We start from the raw sequence: 15,288 nt of genomic DNA on the forward strand, positions 1-15,288 counted from the left end.
ACGGAAGATACAGTGTATTAGTAAGTGGCAGTAACCCCAAACATCGTTTCATTACTGCAGATAAGTCCGAGGTCAATTTCTGCTGTACTAGTCTTCTTTTTACTTTTGATATAACAGCTGTCACTAGCACTTCTACTGAAGCGGCATGGCATGTGAAAATCATACAAGCTTTGTTTAGTCCTGGGACGGAACTGGGACAATAGTTTGAGCACCTAATATACAGTGAGTGTTCCGAGTCATGAATCCTTGCTTGTATGTATAGCTAACACCTACAGGGTCCTCAGTGACATAGTCCCTAGTAGGGTGACATGGACGGGCCTGGTTCATCAGACATGGGAGGAAGGGGGCTCCGGGTTGTACGTTGCGGTTAAACTATGGGTTAATATTTGGAAGAGAGTTGACAGGCTGCAACCTTTGCATACCTTAATAGAGAACCAGACCTCGGTTGGGCGGTTGGGATGGCCCTGGGACATCGAATTCTACATCTACTATAGAATCTATATACTGCAGTTCACAATGTTAACTGTTGCTGTTTTATTCAGATGTATTCAAATATGCCTAACCGACATACCTTGCATATATAAATTTATCTATCTTTGATAATCTATTCCAAGAGCCGCTAATTAGGCACTGCCTGATACAGCGGACTGCTGATGACGTTATTCTAGTTGTACACAGAAGCGGAAACAGGAACGTCTAGTATCAGGACTAATCATCAAATAAAGCAGCAGAATGAATGTATATTCGATTTTGTCAAGAACTAACTAAAAGCATCTAAACATAGGCGGGAGATGTAGTAGAATACGACCCCATACGGGAAAGTGCAAAGGTTCTGCCTGCAGCAGGCACCAACCCTCGAATCATCAACACATGCTCTGGTATACTCTCTTCCCAAAATTTCCAGGACTCTTTTCTCCAAACATCTCTAGCAGCGCAACCAAGTAGGAGAGATATCTATTTAATTAGAAAAACAAAAAGCTCACCTCAACTATGGGGTGCCAACCCATAGGAGGCTACGAAAACCGCTTAGTGGGTTTTTGCAGACGATTTCCAGTCCACGAGGGCGCGTTCTTGAGCTTAGTGTCAAGGGCCGCTCGATCATGACCGGAATCGTACCCAGGGCTCCCGAGTGTCCCTGGTCTACACGGCTAAGGGGACAGAATCACGAGCCTGCCTTTAAGCCACTCGGTTACCCTGGGTTTGGTTACTCATTATTTTCCAGAACTTGCCTGTCTCTCCCTTTTTTCACTTTTCTGAATCAGGTGATTCTAGCTGGCCCATTTGCCCGAGTGTTGATTCTGGAGGCTGGGCTTTCCTTGGGGGCGTGATTTGGTGGGTGTCGGTGGGATGCTGCTGGTGGTGAAGCTATTCGGGTCCTTCCCTCCAGGTCTATATCATGTCTTCCCGCATCCGCACCCCATGAGGCTCTTACCATACTATACTGTTCCTTACCTTTTCTTGATGCTATTCATATTTCATCCCTCTGTCTCCCATATTTTATTCCTACTTTACTGAAAGTATGACCGTTCTAAATCTACATACAGTCCACTGCACACCAGTTGGTCCCCCGGCCCACCGATTGCTACTAGTTTCTTCCGTAAGTCACTACCCCCATCAAGCTTTTCAGTCAGTGAGGTGAATCCAGAGCGCTACCTTCTTGTCGATAACCTTTTCTTGTATACTGAAGCCTAATATTGTCCGCTTTCTGCCTCTGCACCTAGGCTGTCTAAGAAACAAGCCTACCTCGTCTCTTTACCTACTTCTTCATCCATCTAACCAACTGCACTCGCACCTTACATTTATCATATGAGACTTTAACCCTTCCTCTCCAGACGATTCCGCTAATTTCTTGAAATCCAGACTCTCTCCTAGATGATACTATTCTCGAGGCTATTACTGCGGCTCATATGTCACAAAGACGGTTACACTAGTCTGAGTGGTGGATTAAGAGAAAGCTTCTGCTAACAAAGATGGAGACGGCTGCCAGTATCCCTATAATTTTCGTTTACCAGCGGCAAAATCACCCAATCTACTAACACTGTTCTCCTTCTTTAGTTCGCTTCACATTCGCAAATCGTTTCGGCTTCCTGTCGCCTGGAAGACTTTGCCAAAGCAATATTGTTCGAAAGAGTCCGCGCGATCGCTAAAAAAGTGAACCAGTATGCTATGAAAACACCCTTGTGTATATGCCCTTACACCTACAAATGACAGCACAAAGTGAAGGTTTTTCATAGCTTCGGCTTGCTTACACAAGAACCTGACGAGCTAACAAACGTGATTTGACTAGAGATCTAAGCCAACCAAAGCCCACCAAAGCGCCCTATCCGAGCGATTCATCGATAATTTCGATTTATTTTGCGCTGCAAGTACCAGTGCCAGTTTTTGGAGCGCCGCTACCATACAACGCGAAGGAGAAATACCGGCCTAGGAGATCTTACAACAATTCCACGACCATTGTGCATTCTACAGGGTCATGTTTCAATAAGCACCGAAGAGCTATGATATTTATGACGCTAGACTATGATCGTTAACTTGGTGAATGGGTGGCACATCATTTCAATCACGCATCCAGGTCGTTGATATCAGCTGCACACCAGAACATAGGGCTATCGCGTTCAGGGAGCACTAAGCCGGATTTGTAAGAGTGTAAAGGCGAAAGTCGGTGGCCTGACTGATTGCTCCACTGAGGAAGCTTCTTCGTTCTTCTATTTCCTTTAGTCTCATGCTATCCTTGATTTTCCACTGCCTCCACACCTTCTAGTCATCATCGTTGATCAACCGTTGGCATTAACCGTTGGCAGTCGCGTGCCAAGGAAGCAAGTTCCGGTGGTTGTTTGCCGAGAGAGCCATTCATATTGGCTGCCTCGGCTAGATAAATGGAATCTTCACTCAGGAACAACCGATGCCCCAACTTCCGCAGTTCTGGCAATAAAACAATGCACCCCAGCTTCCGCCAGTACCGATTTGGGCCGTATATGCTCCATCTATGGCAGATTCTGTCGTTCGACTGAAAGGATTATTCTTCCGGCCATCCCGAATAACTAATTGCCCCAAGGCCAAATCTCGGCCACCTCTCTTGGCAGCCATGAAGGTTTTAAAAAAGGGCTGCTGCCTTCCCCGGTGGGTTGTTCTTGCGTGCACTGGGTAGCCAAAGTCTGTGACAATGCAGCTTCAATTCATCGTGGGCTCTTTGCTTCTCTTTGGCTCTGCTTCGGCAGCCCCAGCTCCGCCAGCAGATGCAAGATCCCACCCCAGCATTGATTCTCTGGGTACCCTCCAAGCTCTGAAGTATAACAACTTGGGCCCAGGAAACAACGGCACCGCCGCAGTCTTGGTCTACGATCGACTGCCATACCTCAGCGCAGAATCTAGGTGTGCATCCATTGGCGAAGCCCTCTATCCGCTGCAGGATGTATCCCAAGCCAACGCCACAGAGATAGGGTACCAGCTCGACTATCTGGTTTACGCGAAAGATGTGGCGGCAAATAGCTCCTTTTGGATAGCCAAGGGCTCACCGAATGGCTGCCAGGCATACTCTCACAGCCGTAAGCAAGTCATTCCCGCTCCATGTGATCGACAACTGCCTGCCCTTTGCACCTCCAGCGTCCCTCCCACTACCGACAAGGACAGGGAAGCCGTGAACAAGTCCAAGATCTCTATCTCATTCGATGATTACCGTATGACTGGCTATCGTGATGGGCGCTCGTTTCGGTTCCTAGGCATTCCCTTCGCAGACCCGCCTGTAAGGGATTTGCGATTCGCACCCCCGCGCCCCTACTCAGGTCCCAAGAAAATTGACGCGACTAAAATGGCGGACTCATGCATTCAATCGGTTTCGGGCTTTGGAACACTCGACAATGGCGGTATCTCGGAGGACTGTCTATACCTGAACGTCTATTCTCCTGTCCTGCCCTCTTCACATGACAGGAAATCCACCCGCAAGCCTGTCGCGGTATACTTCTACGGTGGTGCGTTCACCAGTGGAACCGCGTCCATGGTTGATTACGATGGAGGAAATTTCGCCAGCCGTAACGACGTTGTTGTTGTAACAGTCAACTACCGAGTCGGTGCTCTAGGGTGGCTGACCACGGGCAACCTCACCACTGGCAATTATGGTACACGTGACCAGATACTTGCATTGAAATGGGTCAACAAGTATATCGAAGCATTTGGTGGAGATCCAAACCATGTCACAATCTTTGGTCAATCCGCCGGAGGTCAGAGCGTGATTGCGTTGCTCTCTTCGACTGCAGCCCACGGCCTATTCTCTGGTGCCATTGTGCAGTCCGCCCCCGTAGACCTTCCCTGGTTCACACGTGAAGTTTATACCAAGATTGTTACTCCCAACATCGCGGGGGCTGTTGGCTGCAACGGCACCACATCGGAAACCGCCCTCGTCTCCTGCCTGAGATCAGTTCCGGCAACCCGGTACCTGGACAACACTACTGAGTTCGAAGCTGCCATGACAGCCTCCACCGAGACCATCGCCAGCGATTGGCTGCATTCATCTGAGATTCTCGCATCGATCGAGCCCCTGATGCCCATAGTAGATGACATCGGCAGTGGCGTCATTGACGACCAGTTCTACCGTCTTCTTGCTTCGGACAGGCTACCCAACCGCGTTCCAACCATGTTCACAACAGTCACTACCGAGGCTGCTCTCTACGTTGATCAGTATGTCCCGAATCTTGGGGCAAGCGAAGCTGCTCTTGAGCTTGTCTACAGCTATGCCTACCCCACGTCACTCATCAAGTCCCTCATCGCAACCGACGCCTTTCCTCTGAACGCCTCGGACCCTGACAGTGTCCGGAATACTGTTGCGGACGCCCTCACCCACAGCGAGTGGAGTTGTCCTCAGGCATATCTCCTCCGCCATGGCGGCCGACATGCGTTTCCGCGCCTCTGGGAAGTTGAAGTCAGACACGGTCACGTCCAAACCACCGTGGATGTCCCCAGCATCTGCTCCCCCAACACTGATTTCAACGCCACGTGCCACTCTGCAGATGTGCTTCCTGCCTGGGGCACTCTCAACAGCAAGACGAAGAATGTATCCCCATACTACAACAAACGGGACATCCGGCATTCCCGTCTCCTCAACGATATCTTCGGTTCATTCTTCCGCACCCGCAATCCCAACCCCGATCTGGAGATGCTGAAGCTTCGTGGGCCCGCCTATGCATCGACTTATCAGATCTTCGGCCCTCGCGGATACTACATGCCCGAGTATGAAATCGCGGAACGAAATGTCAGTGTTCTGGACATGCCGCCGTCGATTGTGGCGAATCCGGGTGTTACAGAGAAGTGTGCCGTGTTCGAAGACTTTGGGTTCAGCTTCCAGAGAGCCAATCTTACTGTCTAAGTCTGCGGGCGGGACGAAGAATATGTATGGAGATACTTTCTGACATATGGAAGCGGAAGTCAGTATGTATATAGTAGTAGAAGGAATGGATAATATAATTGTGACTCCATATTGAAAAGGTTAATATTTCAATTGCACTCTCCCTTTCTGCCCTCCCCGTCTTACACTCCAAATTATGAACGGCATGATCAGCCACAAATATCTATCTGCCTACCAGCCGAATGACTTACCAGTCACATCCGCATTCCCCTTAGCCAGTCATTCACTCATTCAGTCAGCAAAACCAACCATGATCAGGTGATTCCAGCTGGGGAAAAGTGTCGATGGTCAGTGCGCTACTTCTATATTCCGAATCAAGTAGTAGTAGTACTACTACTACTACCAAGGTGGCTCGATGATAATGCTGCATGCTAAGAACTAACTATTACTACTACTATTGTTATAGCCATATAACTTATATGTCATATGCCAGATGAGTAGCAGAACTTCATACTATTATGTGATGAAATAGTATTAGGTCGTAAGTAGTATGCGAACGCGTTCCAGTCTGTTTCGTTTAAGTACTACGGAGTAGCTTATAGCATAGATAGAATATGTTGGGGGGCAGGGGATGGGCATATCAGTATGTGAGATGGATGTCGCTGGAGCTTACTGTGCTGTATAACTAATAGTATGAGTATACTTGTACTTGATTTGCTGCCTGTGGCTCTTGTGTTAGATCAACTTAGTCAGTATCATATGTGGGTTGTTATATTAAGACCTCCCTTTGGTAGAGGGAAGCAATTTGGATTATCTGATATTTATGATATGGTAAGTAGCGTTTACTAACTGGGTAAAAGAGAAAGGTGACCCATGGATTCAAATAAAGTAAAGTAAAACAACAGAGAGAAGAGTGAGGAACAGCAGAACTCCATCTAACTCTCTAAAAAAAATACTCGTATCGTCGTTAATCGTAACATAGCTGGTCGCCATCAGGTCCGTCAGCTCATCATATCATATCGTATCGTATCATGTGGCATTATCTTCAGATGTGGGGTATTGGCCATTCAGGTAGCCGCCCAAGCAAGTAAAACGCCGATCATTTGTATATTCTTATCCCGCTCCGTTCTCGCTATCGTCAATAATGGCTGTGCGTGGCGTCATTCTTCAAGGGTTGTAACGTAGTACTGTAGTCCGGGTAATGTGTATTGATTAGGGAGGTATCGTTCTTTGCTGTCGTGCATAGAGATGGAGTTCGGGGTAGGGGTAAGCATTCTTATTGGAGGTGTAGAAAAGGGCTGTTTTGTTGTTCACCGGTCATACATAGTGGACCGTCGGCTTCGTGGAGGATATTCCATGTCCGGCATACCTACTGCAATTCCTCGGGCTGGCGATGGCTGTACCGGATTGGCCCATCTCTGGGGCCGATAGCCACCTGAGGGGTAGCGAGGACGCTCCGGTGTTGCTGAAGTACCGAAACCAGCTGCGTTGGCGTTGACGGGAGGCCCTCTGTAATTTCGTCGGCCGTCATCGCCCGCGCGCATGTCGACGTCGGGTGGGGGAGGCGGTCGGACTGGGTAGGTGCCATTCCTTTCCATGTAGCGAGGGTGCATGTGCGTGTATACTGGCACTTCATGGTTGACTGGGACAGCTGCTGGATCGCTAAACACGTGGTCGCGGAACGTTGGCCTTGGAGTCCGGGGAGGGCGGACCGGCTCCTCAGCATATACCCTCGATGAGCGTGCCCGACGCGGACCATCGGAGTCGTAGGGCCTGGCCGAGCTGGCATTGTACATGTCCCGATGCATGTATCGTCGCTGATCATCTGGGGAGAATGCTCGCTCGGGTCTCCTGGCGTAGGATTCATGTGAATGGCGGCGAGTGTGAGAATAGTGTTGCGGAGTATCGGGACGCAGATGACGATGGTGTCGACTAGCGCTGGGAGACGCGCGGCGCACTGCACCTCCCGAGTCCTCGGATGACGCATCGGATGCACTATTTCCTGGCAATGTACTGGGACTGACGGGACGGGAATACGCCGGCGTGCGATCGCGACCTCTTGGTTTGGGAGCAGACTTGGCCCACATTGGAGGTGAAGGAGCTCGACGAGGCGGCTCAACGTCTGGTGCGCGGGGGAAGTATGTTGACTGAACCCGACGGGTGGCTGACGGTGGATACTCTCCGCTGCGACGTCTCTGATGCCTACTAGGAGGGGAAGGTTCCTCGGGAACCAGGTGAGGGCGATGTGTTGATGAGCGACGGCGCGCCGGGGGGCTGGACTCTTCTTTGGTGAATGGAAGGTCTTTGTTGGAAAAATGAGAATGGTAGGTTCCAAAGTTCGGTGGAGATGCACGCAGGATATTTCTCTTAATGTAGTCGAGTTCGAAGCGTCGACTGACCGACTCGTGCCATTCTACCATTTCCGGGTCTGGTCTGTCTGGAAAAGCTTCCCGGGGGATTTGTTTGGGAAAGAACTCCCCGTTCGGAGTTTCAATGTCCCACAATTCGACCGCATTCTGGAGGTAATGACAATGCTCGTCCGGATCGAGAAGGAGCTGGATGGTCTGCCATCGCACGAAGCCATTCGGCTGCAGGGCGGGAATAGCGGGGGGTTTGTAGGGATCGGAGGTTGGCTGAATACTATGAAAGCATCCTAGTCGCTGGTAGATGAAGGAGAGCGCGGACGGTTTGGTCTGGAGGAAGAGGACGTCGTAGTTGCCGCCCACCTTGCGATAAAAAGCTGCCAATCGTTCTGGAGTGAGGTCGGTGGTAGCGTAGTCGTCAAAGGATGTCTTCGCACGCGAACATTTGGAGATAAGCCTGGGTTCCTAGTCTCCACCAACTCAGGGGAAGCTCCAACCATTCCCGACTTACGATGATGCGAGCAATCTCCAGACACAGCTGTTCCAGCAGCGGGGCCGGACTCTTATCGGCATTGATCAACACTCCCCAATAACTCGGGCCCTGATGATCATGGGCGGAAAACATGGCCGGGCTAGGATGGGGCCCGTTGTAGAGGCATTAGACAACAGCGAGAGAGGCGGGGACATCAATGGGGGGCAGGAGGAGGAGGAGGTTGAAGAAGATGGGATTGTAGAAACGAGGCTGGGGGGACGCGGTAGACTAGTTAGTTAGTTGTGGTGAGGTGCAGCACCGCAACTGCACGTTGGCCGCTGCACCTCTTCATGGTTTAGTGAAGACCCGTGATCGCAGGCGGTTAGTGGCCCGTCAAGCGCAAGGCTTCGGCCTGGCGGTCAGGCACCCATCGAGCACTGGCTCCACTGCGGGGGAGCCCAAAGGAAATCTGTTTGCTGGCATTGTCGACACGCCAACTCAATCCGCCTCGTCTGCTCCCTTTCGTGTTATTGGCGTCGGACCATGTTGGCGCTGGATGCGACAGAAAGCCAAATGGGGCCCTGCACGAGGCCGCTTTTGGGTACCTGAAGGTTTGATGACTTCCGGTCTGCCCCCCTCGCGGAAATCACCTGGTGATGGTTGGGTTGGAGGGGGTTCCCTTCCCATGGAGAAGAGAGAGTAGCTCCTACTGCTGTTTAACTACAGGTTCCAGACGAGCTTGGTCTGCTGGCCTCCGTGAACTTTCTGACGATTTTCTATCCTTGATACAGCTGGCTCAACCCAAGCGACAGAGCTACATGCAATCGCGTCAGATGAGGTACATGATCTAGATCAGCACCGCTCGTGACTCCAAACCCAAGCCCATATCTAAACTATATGACATGATTCAACCCTCTTCTGAGCTGATCAACAAACGCTAATGGACGGAGACATCTGCTCCATCCTCCAATAGTCCCGCTTCGGGTTATCTTTCGAAACTGCTATAGGAAGACTGCCGAGGACTGACGAAGACATCCTATGGCATGTGCATGGATTTGGCCATATCCTCTTGTCTCACATCCACGGAGACCATCCTTACCACATCTTTGAGATGTCTAAGGAAGGCGCACACGCAATGATGCCATTAGAAGAATACCTTCTCAAAGGGTAAGGTCCAGGCAGCTGAGCCGCTTGGAGCAAGAGGACCTGCTTCTGCGCCACCTGCTCGTCGGCAAAGCTTCACTGGAGCCAGGTGCTTATCTTCGGATGATGGTCTCGGCCAGCCATCTCGGGAAACACTTTGAGTAAGAGACAAAGTCCCTCTCCGAGAGCCAGTGTTTGCCAGGGCCAGGTAACGCCCAGGCCGAATACCACACTTCACCTTGGTGATAGAGGGTAGGGTGGAAAATTATCTCTTTCCAGTTCCAGATGATCTGATAAGACGAGTCGTAGCAATGATCGATTATGTTAAAGGTAATCGTGTGTCGAGGCCACCCTAATGTCTATGCTAGACTCAGGTGTGGTATACGAATCTCCTCGTGATAGCCGCAATAAACCGAACGATAATAACATGCATTATTACTGCAGCAAGGATGAGTGTGAATGCATAGGGGCGGTCCAGTAGATACAGTTTCTTCCAAACCTCCAGTGAGCATCATTCTTGCTGAAACGCCGACCCGAGCTGATGCCTGCCTTATGCCGTAGGGGGAGTAAGGCACCAGAGGAAGAAGGGCTAGGCTACCTAAGGCCAGGTGGCCCAACTAATTTCGCAGTGAGTAAGCTCAATTCTGATAACCCAGTCCCAGCCAATGGAATCAACATAGCTCTCCTGCCACTGGTCTCTCACAGCAACCCCACGAAGGGCAGACAAGGTAATGTTGAAACTGCTTGTCCCCTTACTCGACCCGCGTTCCCCATTGCAGAGCCTATTAATAGACTGTAGATAAGCCTTTTCCTTGGCTAATGGTGGGTGGGGCGTTTTCTCTCCTGGCCACGCTTGCCAATATGTGTGTATGCTCTGTACACATGGTCTATGTGAGTCAAATCATGCATGCACATGAGTAAGTCGCATGAGACTCCAAGATAAATTTATTCATATTTGGTCGTCTGTGTACCTTCCTCCACTATCGAAAAAATGGCCGATAGCGATGGCATATCAAAGCAGTTCTTGGTCCCCAGAGTTCAGACACGGAATCGGAGGTACTGAATAGGCACAAGTCTAAGTATCCGTCCACGCCAGTTAATCTGTTCGTTGGCCCTGAAATTCTTTCATCGAAAAGCCTGTTGAATCTATCCTGAAGAGACGGATCAGATTGCCGAACATTTGCGAGTCAGACAGTCGAAAGAATGTGGACAAAATCAAGGTTTTGAGAGACTCGAGGAAGAAAAGATAACATTCTCTCAAAGTACCGGGACAACCTTTGAAATCGGAACATACTTTGGGCTCGTTGGTCTCGCCTGAAGAGACGGCTGCTACGCGGTCGGATTTTGGGAGATTTGTTTGTTGATAGGCATTCAAATACTTGGTCGCCATGCTTGTTGCTCGTGCCTGACCAGATCAATTCGACCGGCATGACCACGTACCTTAATCAATCGAACCGTGGGCCGAAGATGCTCGTTTTATTGGGTGCTGTCAGATTCCGGTGGTTGTGATTGGGCGGCGTGCTGGCGATCCAGATTCCGCGCCGACCCTGGCCCGGGCCCGTCATTCCCGCCGAGCAGTGTGGAATCCAAACAGCTCTACGGTAGCGTTGCAACAAATCCAGCATCCCATGCTGCTGGTGTTCAGCAATAATGTCTTCAATCGTCCCTGTTCCATCCTCATTTCATCTTTTGTAGCTTTTTCTCAAATCCCTGTTATACTCGCGTTTGCGCTCCCTGTTGACGTCCCTCGTTCTATCGTCATTCGGGAGGTCAAACTTAGTCCATTTTCTGAAGCCTTCACTTGTTAGACTGATCTGAAATTTATTCACTTCACTCTCTCTCTCGCTGGCGCTCCAGCCGTAAGCGGAAGGGACCCATTGCCGCTTATATTTTGGTTGACTGTGTCAACGTAGCCTTGTTGATATCTCTGACATTCACTATCCTTGACGCCTCCACGCTCCAGGCTGAGCCATCGTACGACCCTTCAATCGATACGGCACAGACACCTGTTTCATTCTGGACCCAGTGCACTGCGGCACCCCATGTCTGGCAACTAGTGGAGCAGCGTGATTATGGCACTTGTCCGGGACCCGGCGTTCTGGAAACGCTTTTCTGCCGCTATACACCTCGACGAAGAAGCAAAGACGGAAACAGGAGCGAAGAAACCCACCATCTGGACGTACGTCTGACTTCCTTGTATGTTTCCATAGTTTACTCGGCTGACCTTGATGGGATACGGCACAGAGATCATTGGATTGAGGCCCAACGCCAGAAAAGAAGGCGGACTTTCATCTGTGGCATCCTGATCTTTATCATAGTAGCGATAATTGTTGCGGCCATTGTTGTTGTTATATTGTGGCTGAAATCGAAAAACTGGCTCAAACCTGAAACAGAAGCCGTACCGATGTGAGGGGCACAATAAGTGTGTACTTTGTCGGCCCATGCGATATACCAACGAACATCCGTCGCTCTGTGGTGTATGGATACATCATTGGTCGCGATACTATCGATTTAAGGCTGAGCACAAGGCCTGCAACATTGCTGAAGGTCCATGCTCTAAAGGAAACGTCCTGTGGCCATCTGATACCATCTTAGCTGAAAGCGACAGGCAGAAACATCGGGCCTCGAGGTCGAGGAGACAAAAAAACTGGAAAGAAGAGAAATTCTGTGAATACGACACCCGGGCTGGATATGGACGAGCAGGTCTCATCTGTAAATTTAGCACCCCATACGGCGTTCAAGGTTGACTTTCGGAGAAGAATACCCGGCATATGCTCGCGGACATTCTGGCATGTACTAGGCGTCAGCTGAGGTTTTAATGGTCGAACAATAATGGGTTTCACGTTGAGTCGAATCTCCCTAGAAGACGCTGGGAGATCTTTGCTATGGTTCCAAGTAATGAAACGTGTGAACTTCCGAAGGCACAAAATAATTCATCATAGTCCTTAGATCATCAGCCATCGGCAGTGTTAGGAGCCGACTGATCCGACATCACCATAACTGAGCTTATAAGTGAACGAGACAAGCGGGGCGCTTACTAGACTAATAGTGAGTGTCGAGTACGTAGCACATAATTAGACGAGACTAGGAGATAAGAATTTCAAAATGTCGCCTTCTAGTCCTCGTTTAACTACTGCTTGTTATCCGCATGGACCTGCCGAATGGGGCAAAACAAGCGCCGGCAGCCGGCTTCTGTGTCAGTCACGTGTGGTACCTGGGTTTATCACTCAGGAAGATCTTGCATAGGATAGTCATTGTCAGTGAGCTGTATTACATCCAAATTAGCAGCATGGATGACAGACAGGTGCTGGATATATCTAGACATGGCTGCCATAGCTTATCGTGATGGGTTCGAAGCTCAAACAGCTCAGCGGACGCAGCACCGGAAGCGAACAAGTCAGCTTAGACACAGAGCGCTTATCAGCGGGTCTGGCTTATCGGGCTTCTCCGCACGTGTGGTGCTTCCCCCGCAATAAAAGGAAGGCGCCCCCCTGCGTTGTGACGGATCTCTTTTTCTGCGCGGAAAGTTGCTCTTCTCCTCTCTATCTTTCTCTGTCCTTCCCCTTGGGCTTCTGCACAGGCTCCTAAGGAGGTGACATACAATGCTTCCCCCCTTTGATTACTTTACGTATCGTCGCATCCGGTAGGTTACCCCGTGTGCCTTCACGCAGCAACTTAAGCAGTCCTACATAGCCCACATGCAACTTAGCCGACGGCTCACTGACCATTCACAGGGACCTCAAGAGGAGGGAACGGGCGGCTCGATTTGCATCGCTATCTCCCGATTATCATGCGCCCTTCTCGGCTATCGACAGGGTTATCATTAACAAGCCTATCCAGGACTTGGTATATGAGGTCCAGAATGATTCCTTGGCACCTTTAGATGTCCTACGCACATACGGCAAGGTTGCAGTCAAGGCTCACGAAAAGACCAATTGCGTGACTGAGCTTCTATTGCCTGAGGCAGAATCATGGGCTCAGTCCGAAGTAAACCTAAAAGGTCCCCTGGCGGGTGTGCCTATCTCTTTGAAAGACTCGGTGCAAGTCAAAGGATTCGATATTACTCTGGGGTATACCAAGTTCGCGTGTAAACCGTATAAGGAGGATGGTCCAATGGCAAAGCTGTTGAAGGATGCTGGTAGGTGACCTGTGCCGCGAAACATCACAGAAAGTATCCCTGCGCTAATGATGAACTCCATCAGGTGCGGTCCCATATGCGAAAACGGCGCTGCCCGTGACGCTTCTGTCGTTCGAATCAGCAAACGCTCTTTGGGGTCACTGCCTTAACCCACATGTCCCGGAATACTCTCCTGGCGGCTCGACGGGTGGTGAAGGTGCTCTGCTGGCTCTTGGTGGTCGCATCGGTATCGGGTCGGATGTCGCTGGCTCGGTTCGCGTTCCCGCTGCCTGGAGCGGCATCTACTCCCTCCGCTGTAGTACTGGCCGCTGGCCTAAGGTCGGAGTCAACACCAGCATGGCTGGCCAGGAAGGTGTTGCCAGTGTCTTCAGTCCTATGGCCCGTACTTTGAACGATCTCACCTATTTCACCAAAGCTATTGTCGGAATGAAGCCTTGGAACTACGACCATACCGTCCACCCTATCTCCTGGAGAGAAGATGAGGAAATTGAAGCCCAAAACAAAAGGTTGAGGATCGGCCTCATGAGCAACGATGGTAAGTTCCAAGAGCGGAGACATCAAGGACACTACTTGGGCCTTGCTGACCACTTGCAGGTGTCGTTCCCCCAACGCCGGCCATTGAACGTGCTATTTCCACCACAGTAGCCGCCCTCACCGCCGCTGGGCATACTGTATCTGAGATCACACCCCCCGCTGCGGCTGACACTTTTACTGGTCTCTCCCTCGCCTCGCAGCTGCTCAACTCTGATGGGTGCGTCACGTTTAACTCGCATCTGCACAGCTTTGAGCCATCCGACCCTGGTGCAGATCAGCTGACGCGGATATGCAATCTGCCCCGTCCTCTACGTTATCTCTACTACCTTTGGGTTCGGTACATCCGACGGGATGAGAAGTGGGCGACGCTGATCCGCGGGTTTGCCCCCAAGTCTGCGGCGGAGCTTTGGAAGCTCACTGCCCAGCGGGAAGCTTTCCGGGCGACCTGGCACAGCTGGTGGGATGCCGAGACGCAGCAGTACGATTTCATCCTCTGCCCCGTCAATGCGACGCCGGCTCTGCCCCACAAAGCCATGCACGATGCGGTATCCTCATGCGGATACACGTTCCTCTGGAACCTGCTGGACTACACGGCCGGTGTCGTGCCTGTCTCGCACGTGGACGCGAAGAAGGATGCTCTGTCTGGTCCGTACAAGAAGGTGCTGAAACAGCTGGGAGCCAGCAACGCGGTGGCCTACGGTGCCTGGAAGCACTACGACGCGGCGAAGATGGCGGGATTGCCTACTGCAGTGCAGGTGGTGGGACGCAGATGGCAGGAAGAGAAGGTGCTTGGATACATGGCGGCAGTTGAGGAGGCCTTGGAGCAGTATCAGGACCCGGTGACTGGAGAAGGGGGAAAATACCCATTGATTGAGCTTGACTAGTTTACTTACCCGGAAGTTTGTTTCGCAAATGGGGATAATGGACGAAGTATATTACGTCTGTTATTAAGTCTATAACCGTCGGTAGGGGAGACAATACAATCATTATCTGCATCGAGAATCCGGGTCGAGCCATGGACAGCCCAGGTCACCCTGAAAGAACCAGGGGATGGGTCTGGAGAGAGAGCAGCGGCCGATTACATCTAGCCCATCAGTTACTGATGTAGGAAAGGATACGATGACGGGGTTTAGGTTATGAATCGCCGAGCAGTGGTCTGAGTACGTCATGGCGACCATTGTTCATGTGATGGAGCAGGCGGAGGGGACTGGGACCGCCACCCATCCCGAATTCTCCAGGGGCGAGGCGCATCGCCGCATTAACCTTAAAGGGATGGCGTGCAACAAGCTAACGCTGGGCC

At 50.9% G+C, this 15,288-nt stretch overlaps 5 protein-coding genes across 5 annotated transcripts; 4 read left to right on the plus strand and 1 right to left on the minus strand.

Moving 5' to 3' along the window:
- The first annotated feature begins 1,318 nt into the window (after positions 1–1,318).
- On the plus strand, positions 1,319–2,209 carry BDQ94DRAFT_139207 (uncharacterized protein). Its single transcript, XM_026765389.1, has 2 exons — positions 1,319–1,597; positions 1,861–2,209. The coding sequence occupies exon 1, from the start codon at positions 1,348–1,350 to the stop codon at positions 1,513–1,515; it is 168 nt and encodes a 55-aa protein (XP_026628794.1). The 5' UTR covers positions 1,319–1,347; the 3' UTR covers positions 1,516–1,597; positions 1,861–2,209.
- Positions 2,210–3,085: 876 nt separating this feature from the next.
- Positions 3,086–5,478, plus strand: BDQ94DRAFT_185790 (putative cholinesterase; the record flags this gene model as incomplete). Its single annotated transcript, XM_026774976.1, has 2 exons — positions 3,086–3,091; positions 3,170–5,478. The coding sequence occupies 2 exons, from the start codon at positions 3,086–3,088 to the stop codon at positions 5,357–5,359; spliced, it is 2,196 nt and encodes a 731-aa protein (XP_026628795.1). The 3' UTR covers positions 5,360–5,478.
- A 631-nt stretch (positions 5,479–6,109) lies between these two features.
- BDQ94DRAFT_185794 (uncharacterized protein) lies at positions 6,110–8,473 on the minus strand. Its single transcript, XM_026774977.1, has 2 exons — positions 8,213–8,473; positions 6,110–8,130 (listed from the first exon to the last, which is right to left on the minus strand). Exons 1-2 carry the CDS (start codon positions 8,324–8,326, stop codon positions 6,649–6,651), a joined length of 1,596 nt encoding a protein of 531 aa, XP_026628796.1. The 5' UTR covers positions 8,327–8,473; the 3' UTR covers positions 6,110–6,648.
- A 1,662-nt stretch (positions 8,474–10,135) lies between these two features.
- Positions 10,136–11,247, plus strand: BDQ94DRAFT_185796 (uncharacterized protein; the record flags this gene model as incomplete). Its single annotated transcript, XM_026774978.1, has 4 exons — positions 10,136–10,207; positions 10,474–10,521; positions 10,637–10,772; positions 10,810–11,247. The coding sequence occupies 4 exons, from the start codon at positions 10,136–10,138 to the stop codon at positions 10,965–10,967; spliced, it is 414 nt and encodes a 137-aa protein (XP_026628797.1). The 3' UTR covers positions 10,968–11,247.
- A 1,594-nt stretch (positions 11,248–12,841) lies between these two features.
- BDQ94DRAFT_139219 (putative acetamidase) lies at positions 12,842–15,252 on the plus strand. Its single transcript, XM_026765390.1, has 4 exons — positions 12,842–12,959; positions 13,051–13,454; positions 13,519–13,989; positions 14,049–15,252. Exons 1-4 carry the CDS (start codon positions 12,919–12,921, stop codon positions 14,870–14,872), a joined length of 1,740 nt encoding a protein of 579 aa, XP_026628798.1. The 5' UTR covers positions 12,842–12,918; the 3' UTR covers positions 14,873–15,252.
- The last annotated feature ends 36 nt before the right edge of the window (positions 15,253–15,288 follow it).

The sequence above is a fragment of the Aspergillus welwitschiae genome, assembly GCF_003344945.1.
Source record: "Aspergillus welwitschiae strain CBS 139.54b unplaced genomic scaffold BDQ94scaffold_8, whole genome shotgun sequence".
NCBI lineage: Eukaryota > Fungi > Ascomycota > Eurotiomycetes > Eurotiales > Aspergillaceae > Aspergillus > Aspergillus welwitschiae.